General features: G+C 51.7%; 1 protein-coding gene across 3 annotated transcripts in view; it reads left to right on the forward strand.

The window, feature by feature from the left end:
* The first annotated feature begins 7,692 nt into the window (after window positions 1-7,692).
* Window positions 7,693-13,004, forward strand: part of CNNM4 (cyclin and CBS domain divalent metal cation transport mediator 4) — a 28,885-nt gene continuing 23,573 nt past the window's right edge. For 2 of the 3 annotated variants that reach the window (XM_016142958.2, XM_016142959.2), the window contains exon 1: window positions 7,772-9,187. In XM_016142958.2, coding sequence (XP_015998444.1) covers window positions 7,786-9,187 — 1,402 coding nt within the window. In that variant the 5' untranslated portion in view covers window positions 7,772-7,785. Of the gene's footprint in view, window positions 9,188-13,004 lie in introns of all 3 variants that reach the window. The other variant, XM_016142960.2, reaches the window with a different exon arrangement.

Genomic DNA, 13,004 nt, shown 5'->3' on the forward strand with positions numbered 1-13,004 from the left:
ATGTATTTTCAAAGAACAGCCAACAAGATTTGCTGATGGACCAAACAGAAGTATGAGAGAAAGAAGAATAAGAATAACTCTAAGATTTTTGGTCACAGCAACTAGAAAAATGAAATTGCCGTGAGCAATATAAGCAATATAGGTTTTGGAGGAAAGAGCAATAGTTTAATTTTGGTGGTTTGACTTTAATTTATGTGTCTTTTGGACATCGAAGCAGAGAACAGGCCCTCTGACCCCAACCATCACCCCAGTAAAACCATATTTCCAATTATTAAGAGAAGCTGTTGGGGCTCTGGTTGGGGAAAGTTCATCAGTTGATCAATAGAGGGGATTTTCCCTCACCTCCTAGGATAGCCAGCCTCCAAATGGCCCCCAGTGATGCCTGCCACCTGCTACTTATGCTATTGCATAGTTTCCTCCCACAGTGTATCAGTTTGGGTCCACATGACCAATGGAACATAGAAGACATGGTGGTATGTCACCTCTAAGGCTAGGTCATAAGAGACATGTTTTTCATCTTGGTCTTTCTCTCTTGGGTCAGTTACTCTGGGGAAAGCCAGTTATGTTCTGAGCAGCCCTATGGACAGGTCTACGTGACAAAGAACCAAGGCTTCCTACTAACAGCCATGTGCGTGAGCAGCCCCAATCGAGCCTTCAGATGACTGCAGCCCCAGCCAACATCTTGACCTTAGTTCATCAGAAACTCTGAGCCAGAACCAGTCAGCTAACCAGCTTCCTAATTCCTGACTCACAGGAACTGTGCTATAATAAATGGTTATTATTTTAAGCCATTAAGTTCTGCGGGGGAGGTAATTTGTTATGCAGTAATAGGTAACTAACACAACTCTCAACGTCAAGTGAAGGAGGTGCTCTAAGAAAATTTTTTGGCTACAGGAAGGTGGACTGACATGATACCATGATCAGAGCTCTGTTCAAACAGCAGACTTGTTCTGCCCATGACTAGAGCAAAGGGAGGAGAAAACTGGAGAAAGACCTGGGGCAGAGAGAGGAGTCAGCAGTCGAGTTGGTCTATACTGCAACCAGTGGGTGAGCTCACCAAAGGGAGGTTGTCTGACAAGCAAAGGGCACCCCAACAGCACAAAGCTAGGAGGAAGGAGTGCAATAGGGCTGAGCTGTTCCTCCTACTACAAGAAACCAATAACCAGAAACAAGCCACATTTAATCAAGCAGCCACAACTACAAAGAAAAGTGTTCAAAGTGGGGAATTAGGTAAAGAGAAATTACCCTTCTTCCCCTCTCTCCCCCACCAGGCTCCAACATTAGAGAAGTTTGACTCTAAAAAGGAAGAGGGAAGTGTCCCAGAACTAACACACCTCTCCACTGACACCAGATGTATGTACACACAAACACTACCTGTTTCTCCCAACTGGCTGCAGTGATTTTAGGATGGAAAAGCTGACCCAGGGTCCTTCCTGCTCCACGTCCCTGGGGCAGAAACTGGCCCCCAAGACTGGATGATAGGAGAAGGCACAGTTGATGTAAATCATAAACGAGACAGTAGTTTTTCACGGACCTGGCTGGACTTGTGACACAAAATGTTACACTACAGCTGAGGAATCCATCCAACACCTCAAGTAGGAAGAGAAAAGGGAAACTGATGGAAACTGGTTAAGAGCCTTGCTTGGAAAAGAAAGGAAACCATGTCATGTTAATGCCCCACTGAGTCGCATTTCTCAACCAACTGATTCCGGCCCCGTTTCCTGTAACCCAGTTCTCCAAGGGGTAGCACAGTGCAGGAGTTGAGGTCTGGAGTCCAGGCAGGTTTGAACATTATTGAATCACTCTTGTGTCATCGCGAGTATGTTTCTTCAGCTTTCCAAATCAAACTTTTCTCATCTGTAAAAGGATACTGATCCCGGTACCCTCTCTCGCAGGGCTGCGGAGAGGCTGAGCAGAAATACTGCAGTCAGCAGCGAGAAGGGACAGAGCAGCAGGCAGTGGGAAGCTTCTAGAATCTCCATTTAGGGACCCTCCCCCAGCATAAAAACCCAGGCTGGACTCCTCATTGGCCCTTCTTGGTGTCCTGCTCATGCTAGGTCAATCGTTGTGGGGAAGAACACCCTCTCTGTGGTTGTGGCTGCTTGACTGAGTGTGGCTTTTGTCCAGGCTTGGTCAGTTGTCTGTCCCCACTATAACCCATTGAAGTGGAGGTGTGACTAGTCCCCAGAGGGAAGAGAGTGATACTGTTCTCTGAAGAAGAGGACAGAAAGCTGGACAGATCAGAACATATACCCGCATCTGCTCTTGCTAATCTAGCCTTTACCTTCCTCTCTAGGTTGCCCAGGGAGAATTCTACATCAAAGACTTTCAATTAAGGTAGAAGTGATTATCTGATCCAGTGCCCTCATGTTAAAGGTAAAGGCCCTGAGGCCCTGCGAGGGGCCTTTACAGAGACAGAACAAGCTGGTAGCTGGAGGCTCTCCAGGGATTTGGTGTCTTGGCAGGTATTGGGACAAACCTACGGAGATCTAGACATTTGGGAAAGAAGATCTCAAAGGTGATCCCTTTTTCTGGGTTGGTCTGGAAGGCAATAAGTCTTAGGAATCCGGAACTCACCTCATTGCTGACCTGAGGTGATTTATTGCCTCATGTGGATTATGCCAGGCATTGTGGGAGTGGTGCCATTTACATAGAGAACATTCTAGCCCACTCACCCTTGCAGGCTTCCTCCAAAGGTGATTCCAGGGCCCATGCATGAGATCAGTATTTTTCAAATTGTCAATCGGGCAAGAAATCAATGTTGGATTAAGATCAGATTTTTTTTTTTTTTTTTTTTTTAAGAAATAGGATAGAGGAGAAATGACATCAACATAGTCCTGTGAAAGAGTTTTCTTAGTTGTTATTTTATGTATAAAGCTACTGGCTAAATGGTTCCTCCTCCTTTCCCACTCTTGGTTATTACTCCTATACCCCCTTTCTAAGGGAAATCCAATTCTTGCCATAAATACAGATAGAATGCCAGCATCCTGATACAAAGATGACTAGGACACAGTTTTGGCCTTGAGGGTCTCTCAACCCAGTGGGAAATGACCTCCAGTCCAAAGTAGAAAAGAGAAGAAAATCAAGAAGCAGATGGTGATGGAATACTTTACAGAAAAAGAGCCCCTGGGCAGTGGAATGAGGAGTGGGGGAACCTTCCAGTTTTTACTTTATACACCCTGTGTTGTTTGAGTGTGTTACAATGAACATGTATAACTTAGCAATTTTAAAAGCCAAATAAAAATATGAAAATGCACGAATAAATAAATGAATGAGATGTCCCATGAAAGTCCTGGCCTGGGAGAAGGAGAAGAAATCAGTGTTTAAGGAGAAGCTTTCATACACAGGCTCATTTAGTCCTTTCAGTCCAGAGAGAAGGGGAGCTTCATCCTCATCCTAAAAATGAAGCAAGCGAGGCCTTCGGAGGCTAAGCATTTTGCCTCAGTTCACTGTTTGGTAAGAGGCAGAGCCCAGGAGAGTTCAGCTTCAGCTGGCCACCTAAAGAAAAGGGTCAGAAACTAGGGACACTGGCTCTAAGAACTTTGTTCTAAAGCTCTCATCAATACTAGGTGTTTGTTATCTTGGAAAATAAAAGGGGATCATCGTATTTTGGGAGATAGGGGAAAAGCTTGCTGGGGTAGCCAGTCTTGGGGACAGAGGGCACTGTAGTGCACCAGGGGAGGAGAGAAGTAGAAAGGAGTGACAGCAGGCAGAGTACTGGTCCCCAGGGCCTGGCTTAGACCCTGTGCTGCCTGGGACTCCTCACAGGGGCCCTAGTAGCAGCAGGGGCTTCCCAGCAGGCCTTGTCACCCCCACCAGGCTCCCCACTCTCACTTGCCAAGCTTTGCAGCCTGAGCCCCTTGGTGTTGTGGAAGCCCTCCTACCTCACCTCCACCGGCTTTACCTCTCCTTTCCCCATTATCCTCTACTGATTTTCTCCCTCCACAGGGAAAGGAAAAGACAGAACGAGACTGTGGCTGGAGTAAGATGGAGAGACGCAGGACAGCTAAGGGAATTTGAGTGTCTTTTTAAAAGTCCTGGCTGCATCACTTCCGTTATCATCAAGGCCACTGATCATTTTTATTGGGCTCTTACCAGGGCCAGGCATCATCTCATCAGCATTCAGGAATGTCCCAGGGCTGTAGGTCACACAGGCCATCTGTGGCCAAGCCAGTCCTCCAGTGTACCTCCAGAGCTGTGCCTGCACTCCGTGGCTGGGCATCCTGCCACCTGTGGCCCTGTCCTAATGGAGAACAACTTGTCTTATGGCCACAGGAGCTCTGAAGCCTGCCCAGTTAGTACAAATGCTTTCTTCCCTGCTGCTCTGGCACCCGACTTCCTGTCAGAGGCACATCCTTTTATGGCCTGGACTGGGTATTTTCATCCCCTCCTCTGGCTCAGTGAAGTGTCTGCCTCAGGTAGAAACCATGGCACTGGGCCTGCATGCCCCCACTTGCTGTGATGATGAGAGTGGGCACTGCCCTAGCTGACCGGGATGTTTGCTCTGTCCCTCTGTGGAGGCATGACTGCCCCTTCTTCCCTCCAAGAAAATTTAATGGCGTGCATGCATTGTTTAAATGCTCAGTTTTACTGTAGATTACGAATGGCTGGTGAACAGGTCACTGCATGCAGTAACAGTGGCCTGTGCCTCACCCTGAGGTGTCCCATTGCTCCCAGCGGGCTTCTGACACCTCAGGGCCCATGCAACCCCAAGGCACTCTGCCCAGGCTCTGAGCTCCACCAACAGATGGGCAGCTTCTCAGGCTCAGCAGCTCCCCATCTTGGAGATTCCGAGGTTGAAGAGAGTGAGGAACGCAGGCTGGGAGGACCCCACCCCAGTGAGTGGGGCAGGAATTCCTGGGTACTAGCTGAGGACCCATTCACCATCAGATCCTCAGGGTCAACACAGTACCTTTAAGGCTGTCTGCACAGGACCAGAGAGGAGTAGGCTCAGCCACGGCAGTGCAGACCTGCTGCCACAGGGCCCAACCCCAGAGCAAACCCGTCTGTTCCAAGGACCTCAGGAATGGAGTGCTTTCAGATGTTCCGGGGTCAGGAATCAGGACCCCTTTGAGAAAGACCCCTAAACTCCTTACTTGAAAATGGAGGCAGCTCAGGTGAGTAAAGGCTTCTATCTTGAGTCCAAGAAACAGGTCTGCCTCTCAAAGAAGAGAGGCTTCTCACTTGCATGTCACCTTCTGGCACTCTCACAGCCTGGATTGCAGAAGCCGCACACACTTTCAGGCCTTGTGACTCTTCCCGTTAATGGACCTCCACCTCCAAGTTGTCCCCACCATCTCATGGGGAGGTTTTTTAACTCTGCAGGTGCAGAAAGGTTAAATGACCTAACCAGGGGCACAAGCCTGGCAATAAGTGAACCTGGACTCCAGTCTGGGCCTCCATACCTCTCATGATGCTTTCCACTTTACACTGCATTTATCTTTTACTGAGGGAGTCTTCTGTCCTCTGCCAGATCAAAGGCGCTGGCAGGACAAAGAGAAGTCTCATTCCTTTACTTTATTGATTCTACCCTAATCACATCACTGATGTAAATAGAATCGTGGGCGGGTATAATTAAGTGAACTTTAGCAGAAACTGATTTTTCCTACCAGAACTTCACCACTCTTCCCACTTTTACCCAAGTATTTCAAAAGTTTTTTTCCTTTTCTTTGTTGGCTTCTGTCATTGAACTCTGCAGTGCATGTGTAGAGAACTTCTGAGCACAGACAGTAGGAGGACAAGATAAAAATAGCTGATTGGTCAATAAAAACGGGACACAGTCTCTACCATGGGAGCGGGCGCTAGTTCTAAAGCCAACTGGAAAGAGATAAGGTGGGGAGGGCAGAAGCTTCTCTGAGAGCTGAGCTTATTGAGGCCAAACAAGTGGCGCCTCCTGGTCAGGGCAGATGGGAGGAACAGCCTGTTGAGGTCCTACTTTCTGTTTTAGTTCTGCCTTGGCCAGTGCCACCCTGAGGCTCCTGTTCCATGAAAAAGTGGCCACCAGGAACTCACTAAAAGATAGAAAGTAGGAACCTGCCTACAAGGGACTGCTTTGGCCTGGGCTCTGCCCCTGCTAACAGTGCTTAATTTAATTGGGCCCCTGCCACCACACTGCCTCCCTTAGCCCTGTGTGACTGACTGTTCCTCTCTGTTTAGACTCTTTCCAGCTGGTATTGATTGTTGCTTTTATTGGAAAACAGTATACCAAAATAAAACTAAAAATAAGGGTTTGTGCAGAGAGAGGAAAGTGGATTCTGTGTTTCCAGGGTTGGGGAAAAACTTACTTGGAGACCTAGTGGTCAAACTGGCACCTGATGCTCCCGTCAGTGCACCTGTACAATTATTATAAGGATGTTTGTCTGTCTCCTTCCCTCTAAGAGGGCGGCAGCTGTAGTCTTCACCATACACCCTGAGTGCATGGTGCTCAATTCATATTTGTGGACTGACACCCAGGCTGGGCTGTCCAGGAAGCAGTCATTTAGGGCTAGGAATGGTGCCCGCCTCTCACCTCTTTTCCACATGCAGCTGCCCCAGCTGGCCAGTCACCACCCCAATTTGGGGTTAGGGGTTTGATCCCAGTAAGACAGATGACAACAACAACAGCTACATAGCCAAAGCACCTTCACAGAACTGCCCTGTGGTGTTCAGTGCCTAGGCGAGCTGTTCCTGCGAGCTTAGTGCAGTGGTTCTCCATTATCACCCTATCCCATTTCACAGATGTACAAACTAGGTGAGACTCTTCAGCTTGCCTTGCCAAAGTCACACATGCTTGCTGTCCAGATGACAATCTGGAAGGACCTGGATTTGTGCCTAAACTCAAGTTCTTCATCTGTAATATGGAAATAATGACATCACCTATTACGTAAGAATATTATGTGTTCATTTGTTCATTACCTGTTTTCTGCATTAACTGTAAGCCCCAGTGGTCAGGGACTTAGGCTTATTCATGCTATGTTGTCAGAGCCTGGAACGAGTACCTGGCATACAGTAGGTATTCAATACTTGAGTCCTGAATGGAAATGACATGAGACAAGCCCACGCCAGACCCTAGCCCTTCCATTTGCAGGTATATATATTCTATATCCTCAGTTCCCCAGACTGGCAAAAGGCAGCCTTGGGCTGGGGCTGGGGGAATCTACGGCTGGCCTTGGGGCAAGCTCAGCAGAACTCCAGGAGTGCGGAGGCTGGAAGTCTTCAAGGGGCAGGCTGTAAGGCCGTGGACTTGACATCTACTCTCAGGCTCAAGCCCTCAGGTTCCCCTTTTCTTTTTTTCTGCCAAGAAAAGCATTTTTCTTGCCAGAGCACAACATGGTGCTGCTTCTGAGGTTCCTGCAGAGAAGACCCCCGCCCCAAGCTGTGGACTTCTGGAGAAGGGACAGAGAAAGCGGACAGGGCAGACGCCACAACAGGCCTCAGAAAAGGAACACGCCACCAGGACAGCAGGTCAGAGCGGGAGGACGCTGGCGGGGAGGAGATGGGCGGGGCCCACGGGCAAGCCGGACAGGCGCAAGGGGGCGGGACAGCGCCGCGGGCGTTTCCCGCGCTCCAGCGTTGCTCCACCTTAAAAGCCCGGATCTACTTAAGCGTGGGCGCTGGAACCGCGCGCCCGGGGGCGGGGCCTCCCATGCAAATGAGGGGCGTGGCCGGGGCGGAGCGGGGGCGCTGACTTGACGTCAGGCCTGCGGCCAGGGCAGTTGGCTCGGCGGCGGCGGAGCGGCAGGAGCGGCGGTGTGATCTGGCCGCGCGGCGGGGCGCGGGGAGCGGCGGCGTCCGAGCCGGAGCAACATGGCGCCGGCGGGCGGGGGCGGGCGCCCGGGCGGCGGGCCGGCCCGAGGGCGCCTCCTTCTGGCGGCGCTGGTGCTGCCGCTGCTGCTGTGGGCTCAGGGGGCCCGGGGCCAGGGCGACCCCCAGCGGGGCGCCATCCTGGGCATGCGGCTGGCGAGCTGCAATAAGACGTGTGGGATGAACCCGGATGGCATCATCTTCGTGTCTGAGGGCAGCACGGTGAACCTGAGGCTGTACGGCCACGGGCTGGGCTCCATCTCCAGCAACCTGATCTCCTTCACAGAGGTGGACAACTCCGAGGCCCTCCGCAACTCCACCCACTGCCCGGAGTTGACCAAGGACCTGGTCGTCCAGCAGCTGGTCAACGTGAGCCGCGGGGACACGTCCGGGGTGCTGGTGGTGCTCACCAAGTTCCTCCGGAGGAGCGAGAACATGAAGTTGTACGCGCTGTGCACCCGAGCCGGCGCGGACGGGCCCTGGCGGAGGTGGACCGACAAAGACTCGCTACTCTTCATGGTGGAGGAGGAGGGGAGGTTCCTGCCCCTCTGGCTGCACATCCTTCTCATTTTGGTGCTGCTAGTGCTGTCGGGCATCTTCTCTGGTCTCAACCTGGGGCTGATGGCCCTGGACCCTATGGAGCTGCGTATCGTGCAGAACTGTGGCACCGAGAAGGAGAGGCGCTACGCCCGCAAGATCGAGCCCATTCGGCGCAAGGGCAACTACCTGCTCTGCTCCCTGCTCCTGGGGAACGTGCTGGTCAACACCTCCCTCACCATCCTCCTGGACAACCTCATTGGGTCCGGACTCATGGCGGTGGCCTCCTCCACCATCGGCATTGTCATCTTTGGGGAGATCGTACCCCAGGCCCTGTGCTCCCGTCACGGACTGGCTGTGGGTGCCAACACCATAGTGCTCACCAAATTCTTTATGCTACTCACCTTCCCCCTCAGCTTCCCCATCAGCAAGCTCCTGGACTTTTTTCTGGGCCAGGAGATTCGCACCGTTTACAATCGGGAGAAGCTGATGGAGATGTTAAAGGTAACGGAGCCCTATAACGACCTCGTGAAAGAGGAGCTGAATATGATACAGGGGGCCCTGGAGCTACGGACCAAAACCGTGGAGGACATCATGACCCAGCTCCACGACTGCTTCATGATCCGCAGCGACGCCATCCTGGACTTCAACACGATGTCCGAGATTATGGAGAGCGGCTATACCCGCATCCCCGTGTTTGAGGATGAGCAGTCCAACATTGTAGATATTCTCTATGTCAAAGACTTGGCCTTTGTCGACCCCGATGACTGCACCCCCCTTAAGACCATCACCCGCTTCTACAACCATCCGGTACACTTTGTCTTCCATGACACCAAGCTGGACGCCATGCTGGAGGAGTTCAAGAAGGGTAAGACCTGAGCCGCTTTTGGGCTAAGTTTGGTTGGTTCCTCCTCTCCAGCTTTTTTGCATCTGCCGATCCTGGTGTACCTTTTGTGGAGCTCCGTCTCTTTGCCCATCAGTTCCTGGGCCTCTGAGGTGAACAATATTTGAGGCAGCAAAAACAGTTCTTAAGCACGTGCTGCGTGTCAGGTCCCTTGCTTTGCTTCAGGTGAATCAAATCTGAGTAAGACACACCTGCCCACTTGGAGGGATGGAACAAGGCCTCAGGGAGCTAGTGAAGCAGGACAGATGAAGGCAGATTCCTTAAGGAGGCCAGCATCAGGACACAGATTAGATCGTGGAGCTCGCAGGTCTGATTGGGGTGGGATAGGGAGGGCTAGGGAACTGGGAAACCTGTTTACTGGGCTGAGCATGTGAGGGGAGCCTTACAAGGTGGGGAAACTTGGTACTTGAGATGGAGAGAACCCCGGGAGCGGAGAACCTGAGTGGGGAAAGGAAAAGATGGGCTTGTGGGCCCAGCAGGGATGATAGGTTGTACTCATCGGTGGTTAGTGGTCAGTAGGGGTGGCTGAGTCACATGGCCTTGTGAAGAGCCTGAAGGTCAGCATGGTAAGTGTGCAAGGAGCTGGGAGCTACGAGGAGCTGGGAGCTACGGAAGGGTCAGGAGCAGGAGAGCGATGTCACTGGTGCTCCCAGCCCACAGAAGCCGGTCGGGAGCTCACAGAACAGTGCCAAGTACTGCTCTTGACTCCTCAGCAGAAGCAAGCACAAGTTACGTTTTGGTTATTCTGCTTTTCTCAGGTGCCAAGCACAAGCTTCCCTCCTGTGGGCTGCTGGGCCCTTCAGTTGGCTTTGCCGCCCCTGTGTTTTTTCCTCACATGGGATCCGACCTGTTCTTAGGGCGTCAGTCACTTGGAGGGTTTACTCACCACCTCAGAGATCAGGGCACACGCCCCTCTCCTTCTAACAGACTTCCCTCCCACCTCTGCCACTCCAAGCCCTCAGAGTGGCAGTAAACAAGCCAATTATGGAGTGAAACCGTCTTAGGCCATGGGGAGTGAGGAGGCAGAAAGGGAGGCTCTTTGTGAAGAAGTGGAGGTGGGGAGGAGCTCATCTTAAACTTGGGACTTTGCTTGTTTCCCATAGGCAGGGCTGCTGCTGGCTGGGGCAGCCCTAGCTGGGAGCAAGCACTAGGCCGTCAGTTATTTCTGGGACAGAATGTGCAGGGAACCTGGAACTGGCTGGATCAGCGGGATAGGGAGGAGCTGGTCTGGCTAGGTTTGGCCTGAAAAGATGCTCAATCACAGCGGGCTAGGGGCTTGGTGCCCTGCCTTTTCCAGTTTGGCAGACTGTTTCTCAGCACTGATGCTGAGGAGGCCCTGGGTGATATAAGCCCCAGTGGAGACTGCAAGGGTACTGCAGGGACGGAGACAGCTGGTGGTGATGGCACCACCTCCAGGGAGCTTTGGGGTGCTGAGCCCAGAACCTTTTCCCAGGTACCCACCCGAGCCTGGGACAGAGGAACAGCAATGCTCTGTGCCCCACCCCCATCCTGAAGGCTCTGAGCCCTGAGGCCTTCTATGTCCTTGATCAGGAACCTGGTTAGAACTTGCCAGGGCGGCTTCCTCCTGACCACCCCTGTCGTCTTTGGAACTGTTGTTGCCAGGGATTCACCCAATAATCATGTTTGCATCCCCTCAGCACACTCTGGACCTAGCTGGAGTGGATGGGCTTGATTGAGCTCTCACAGGCGGGGAGCTTCCTGGGTCTTGGCAGGGCTATCTCTGGATTCTTGGGGAAGAAAGCCCCTTCACAAAGCTGGGTAAACAGCTAGCATCTCTGAGGCCAGAGTTCACCGAGTGGCACTCCAGATGCCAACTCCTCTCCTCAGCAGAGCCACGGACAGGGCGCCGATAATTCTCTGGAAGTGCAGGCACAGTCTGCGCCATGTAGCCCTGGAGATGTGGGTGCGACAGGATGGTCATCCCTCATAAACACCCTGGGCCTCACAGTGTCACCTCCTAGTTTCCAATCTTAAGTCATTGCCATGCTCCCTCCTTCATGGCCTCTCGCAGATCTTTCCTGGTGGCTTCTACCTTTTCAGTATGAGACCATCTGGAACATGGCAAACGGTAATATATACCTGCACCTTCAGAGATTTTCTTTACAAATCTGGTGTTTGGAAGTCTTCTTTTCTAACTAAGAAAAACGAGTAGGCTGAAACAGCTAGCATTGTCAGCACCGTCAAAACCAGAGCTGGGGCGCCTGTGCTTCAGTGGCCCCTTCAGTGCCTCCCAGATGGGCGAGGACCCGAGCCCAGCCCAGGTCTTGTAAGGTCTCTTTGTCTCCTCCTCACTCTCTAGTACTTTAAGCTCCTTGAGGGTAGGAGTCCTGCCCTATTCATGTTTCCTCCACTCAGCACCTGGCAAAGAGGAACAGTAAATGCTGTTACACAGTGAATGAATGAATGGATGAATGAATGAACAACAAATGAAAGGATGACTGCCTGGCAAGCCTACTAGCATTCTTGCTGTTCCTCAAACACACCATGACACTCCCAGTCTGAGGCCTTTGCCCGGGCTGTTCCCTCAGGTTGGAATGTTCTTCCCCAGATGCTTCACTCTGTCCCCTCCCTCATGTTGGCTTTACCTTCACCTTCTCGGTGAGGCCTTCCTGTCACCCTGTCCAAAACTGTACCCCTCATCCCACCCTGCCCTCTTGCTCTCCCCTGCCCTGTGTGGGCTTTCTTTTCCTCATAGCACATAATCACTTTCTAACAGCCATGTAGTTTATGAATTCACTGTATTGTTTATTGTCATTTCTTCCCACTATGATATAAGTTCCAAAGGGCAAGGCACTCTTTTGCTTACGGATGTGTCCCAGGCCCCTGGAATGAATGATTCTTTACACTGAGCAGGCCTTAGTAAAAAGTAACTTAATGAATGCACGGCCTGTCAGGTGTGAGAGCGAGTTATCCTCATGTCAGTAGTGTTAGGATTTTGAGGGATAAAGAAAAATGGTGCTCGACTTTTTTCAGCTGCACCAACCAAGAAAGATGGGAGGAGTGCCTGCAGGGACATGTATTAATGTTCAGGTCAGGGATTGAGAAGCAGAGTTGGGGGTCTTGAGTGTGATACATGGTTCTCTGTCTCCTTGCCCCAGTTTCTCTATAAGCAGTCTTTGACCATCAGGAGTTTACGTAGCTTCATGCATTTGGGAGAGTCACGAGTATGCTCCTGCACACTTCAAGACAGGTGTGTCCCCAGATTGAGGCCAGGGGCTCCCAGCTTCAGGCTGCTTCTGCCTCCCAGCCAATGTGGTTATTGTTGGGTCTTTATTGAAACCCATACTGTGTGCCAGACATGCTGCTGAGCGCCACAGGGCGTCAGGAACAGACCATCTAGGTGATGAGAGCTGTGAGGACATTGAGGCTCCTGCAATTGAACTTTGGCCCTTACACTTAGCCTTGTCTGGAATTGTTTGCAGTATGGGTGTTGTGGTTGAGTGTGTCTACAGCTGGAAACTGGAAAACAGCAGTTCTTGGGTGAGTCCTGGCCCAGGTGCATTTTCCTGCACCAGAGATGCTCCCTCAGGCCCTGGATGCCAAGTGTGAAGGGGCTCTTGGGGAGGTCCAGGGGGTCGGGAGCTCATGCCCCACAGTGAGGCTCACCATCCAGCTTTCTACTGTGCCCCTGCCTTGGTGACATTCCTGCCCCTCCCAGGCACTTAGCTCCTCTTTAATTACCCTGTCTTTCTCCACCCACTTTATAACTTTCTAGCCCCCTGTAAAGAGCTGAGTTTAAACTTCAGCCAGCACTATTACT

This window comes from Rousettus aegyptiacus, unplaced genomic scaffold (genome assembly GCF_014176215.1).
Source record: "Rousettus aegyptiacus isolate mRouAeg1 unplaced genomic scaffold, mRouAeg1.p scaffold_m13_p_7, whole genome shotgun sequence".
Classification (NCBI taxonomy): domain Eukaryota; kingdom Metazoa; phylum Chordata; class Mammalia; order Chiroptera; family Pteropodidae; genus Rousettus; species Rousettus aegyptiacus.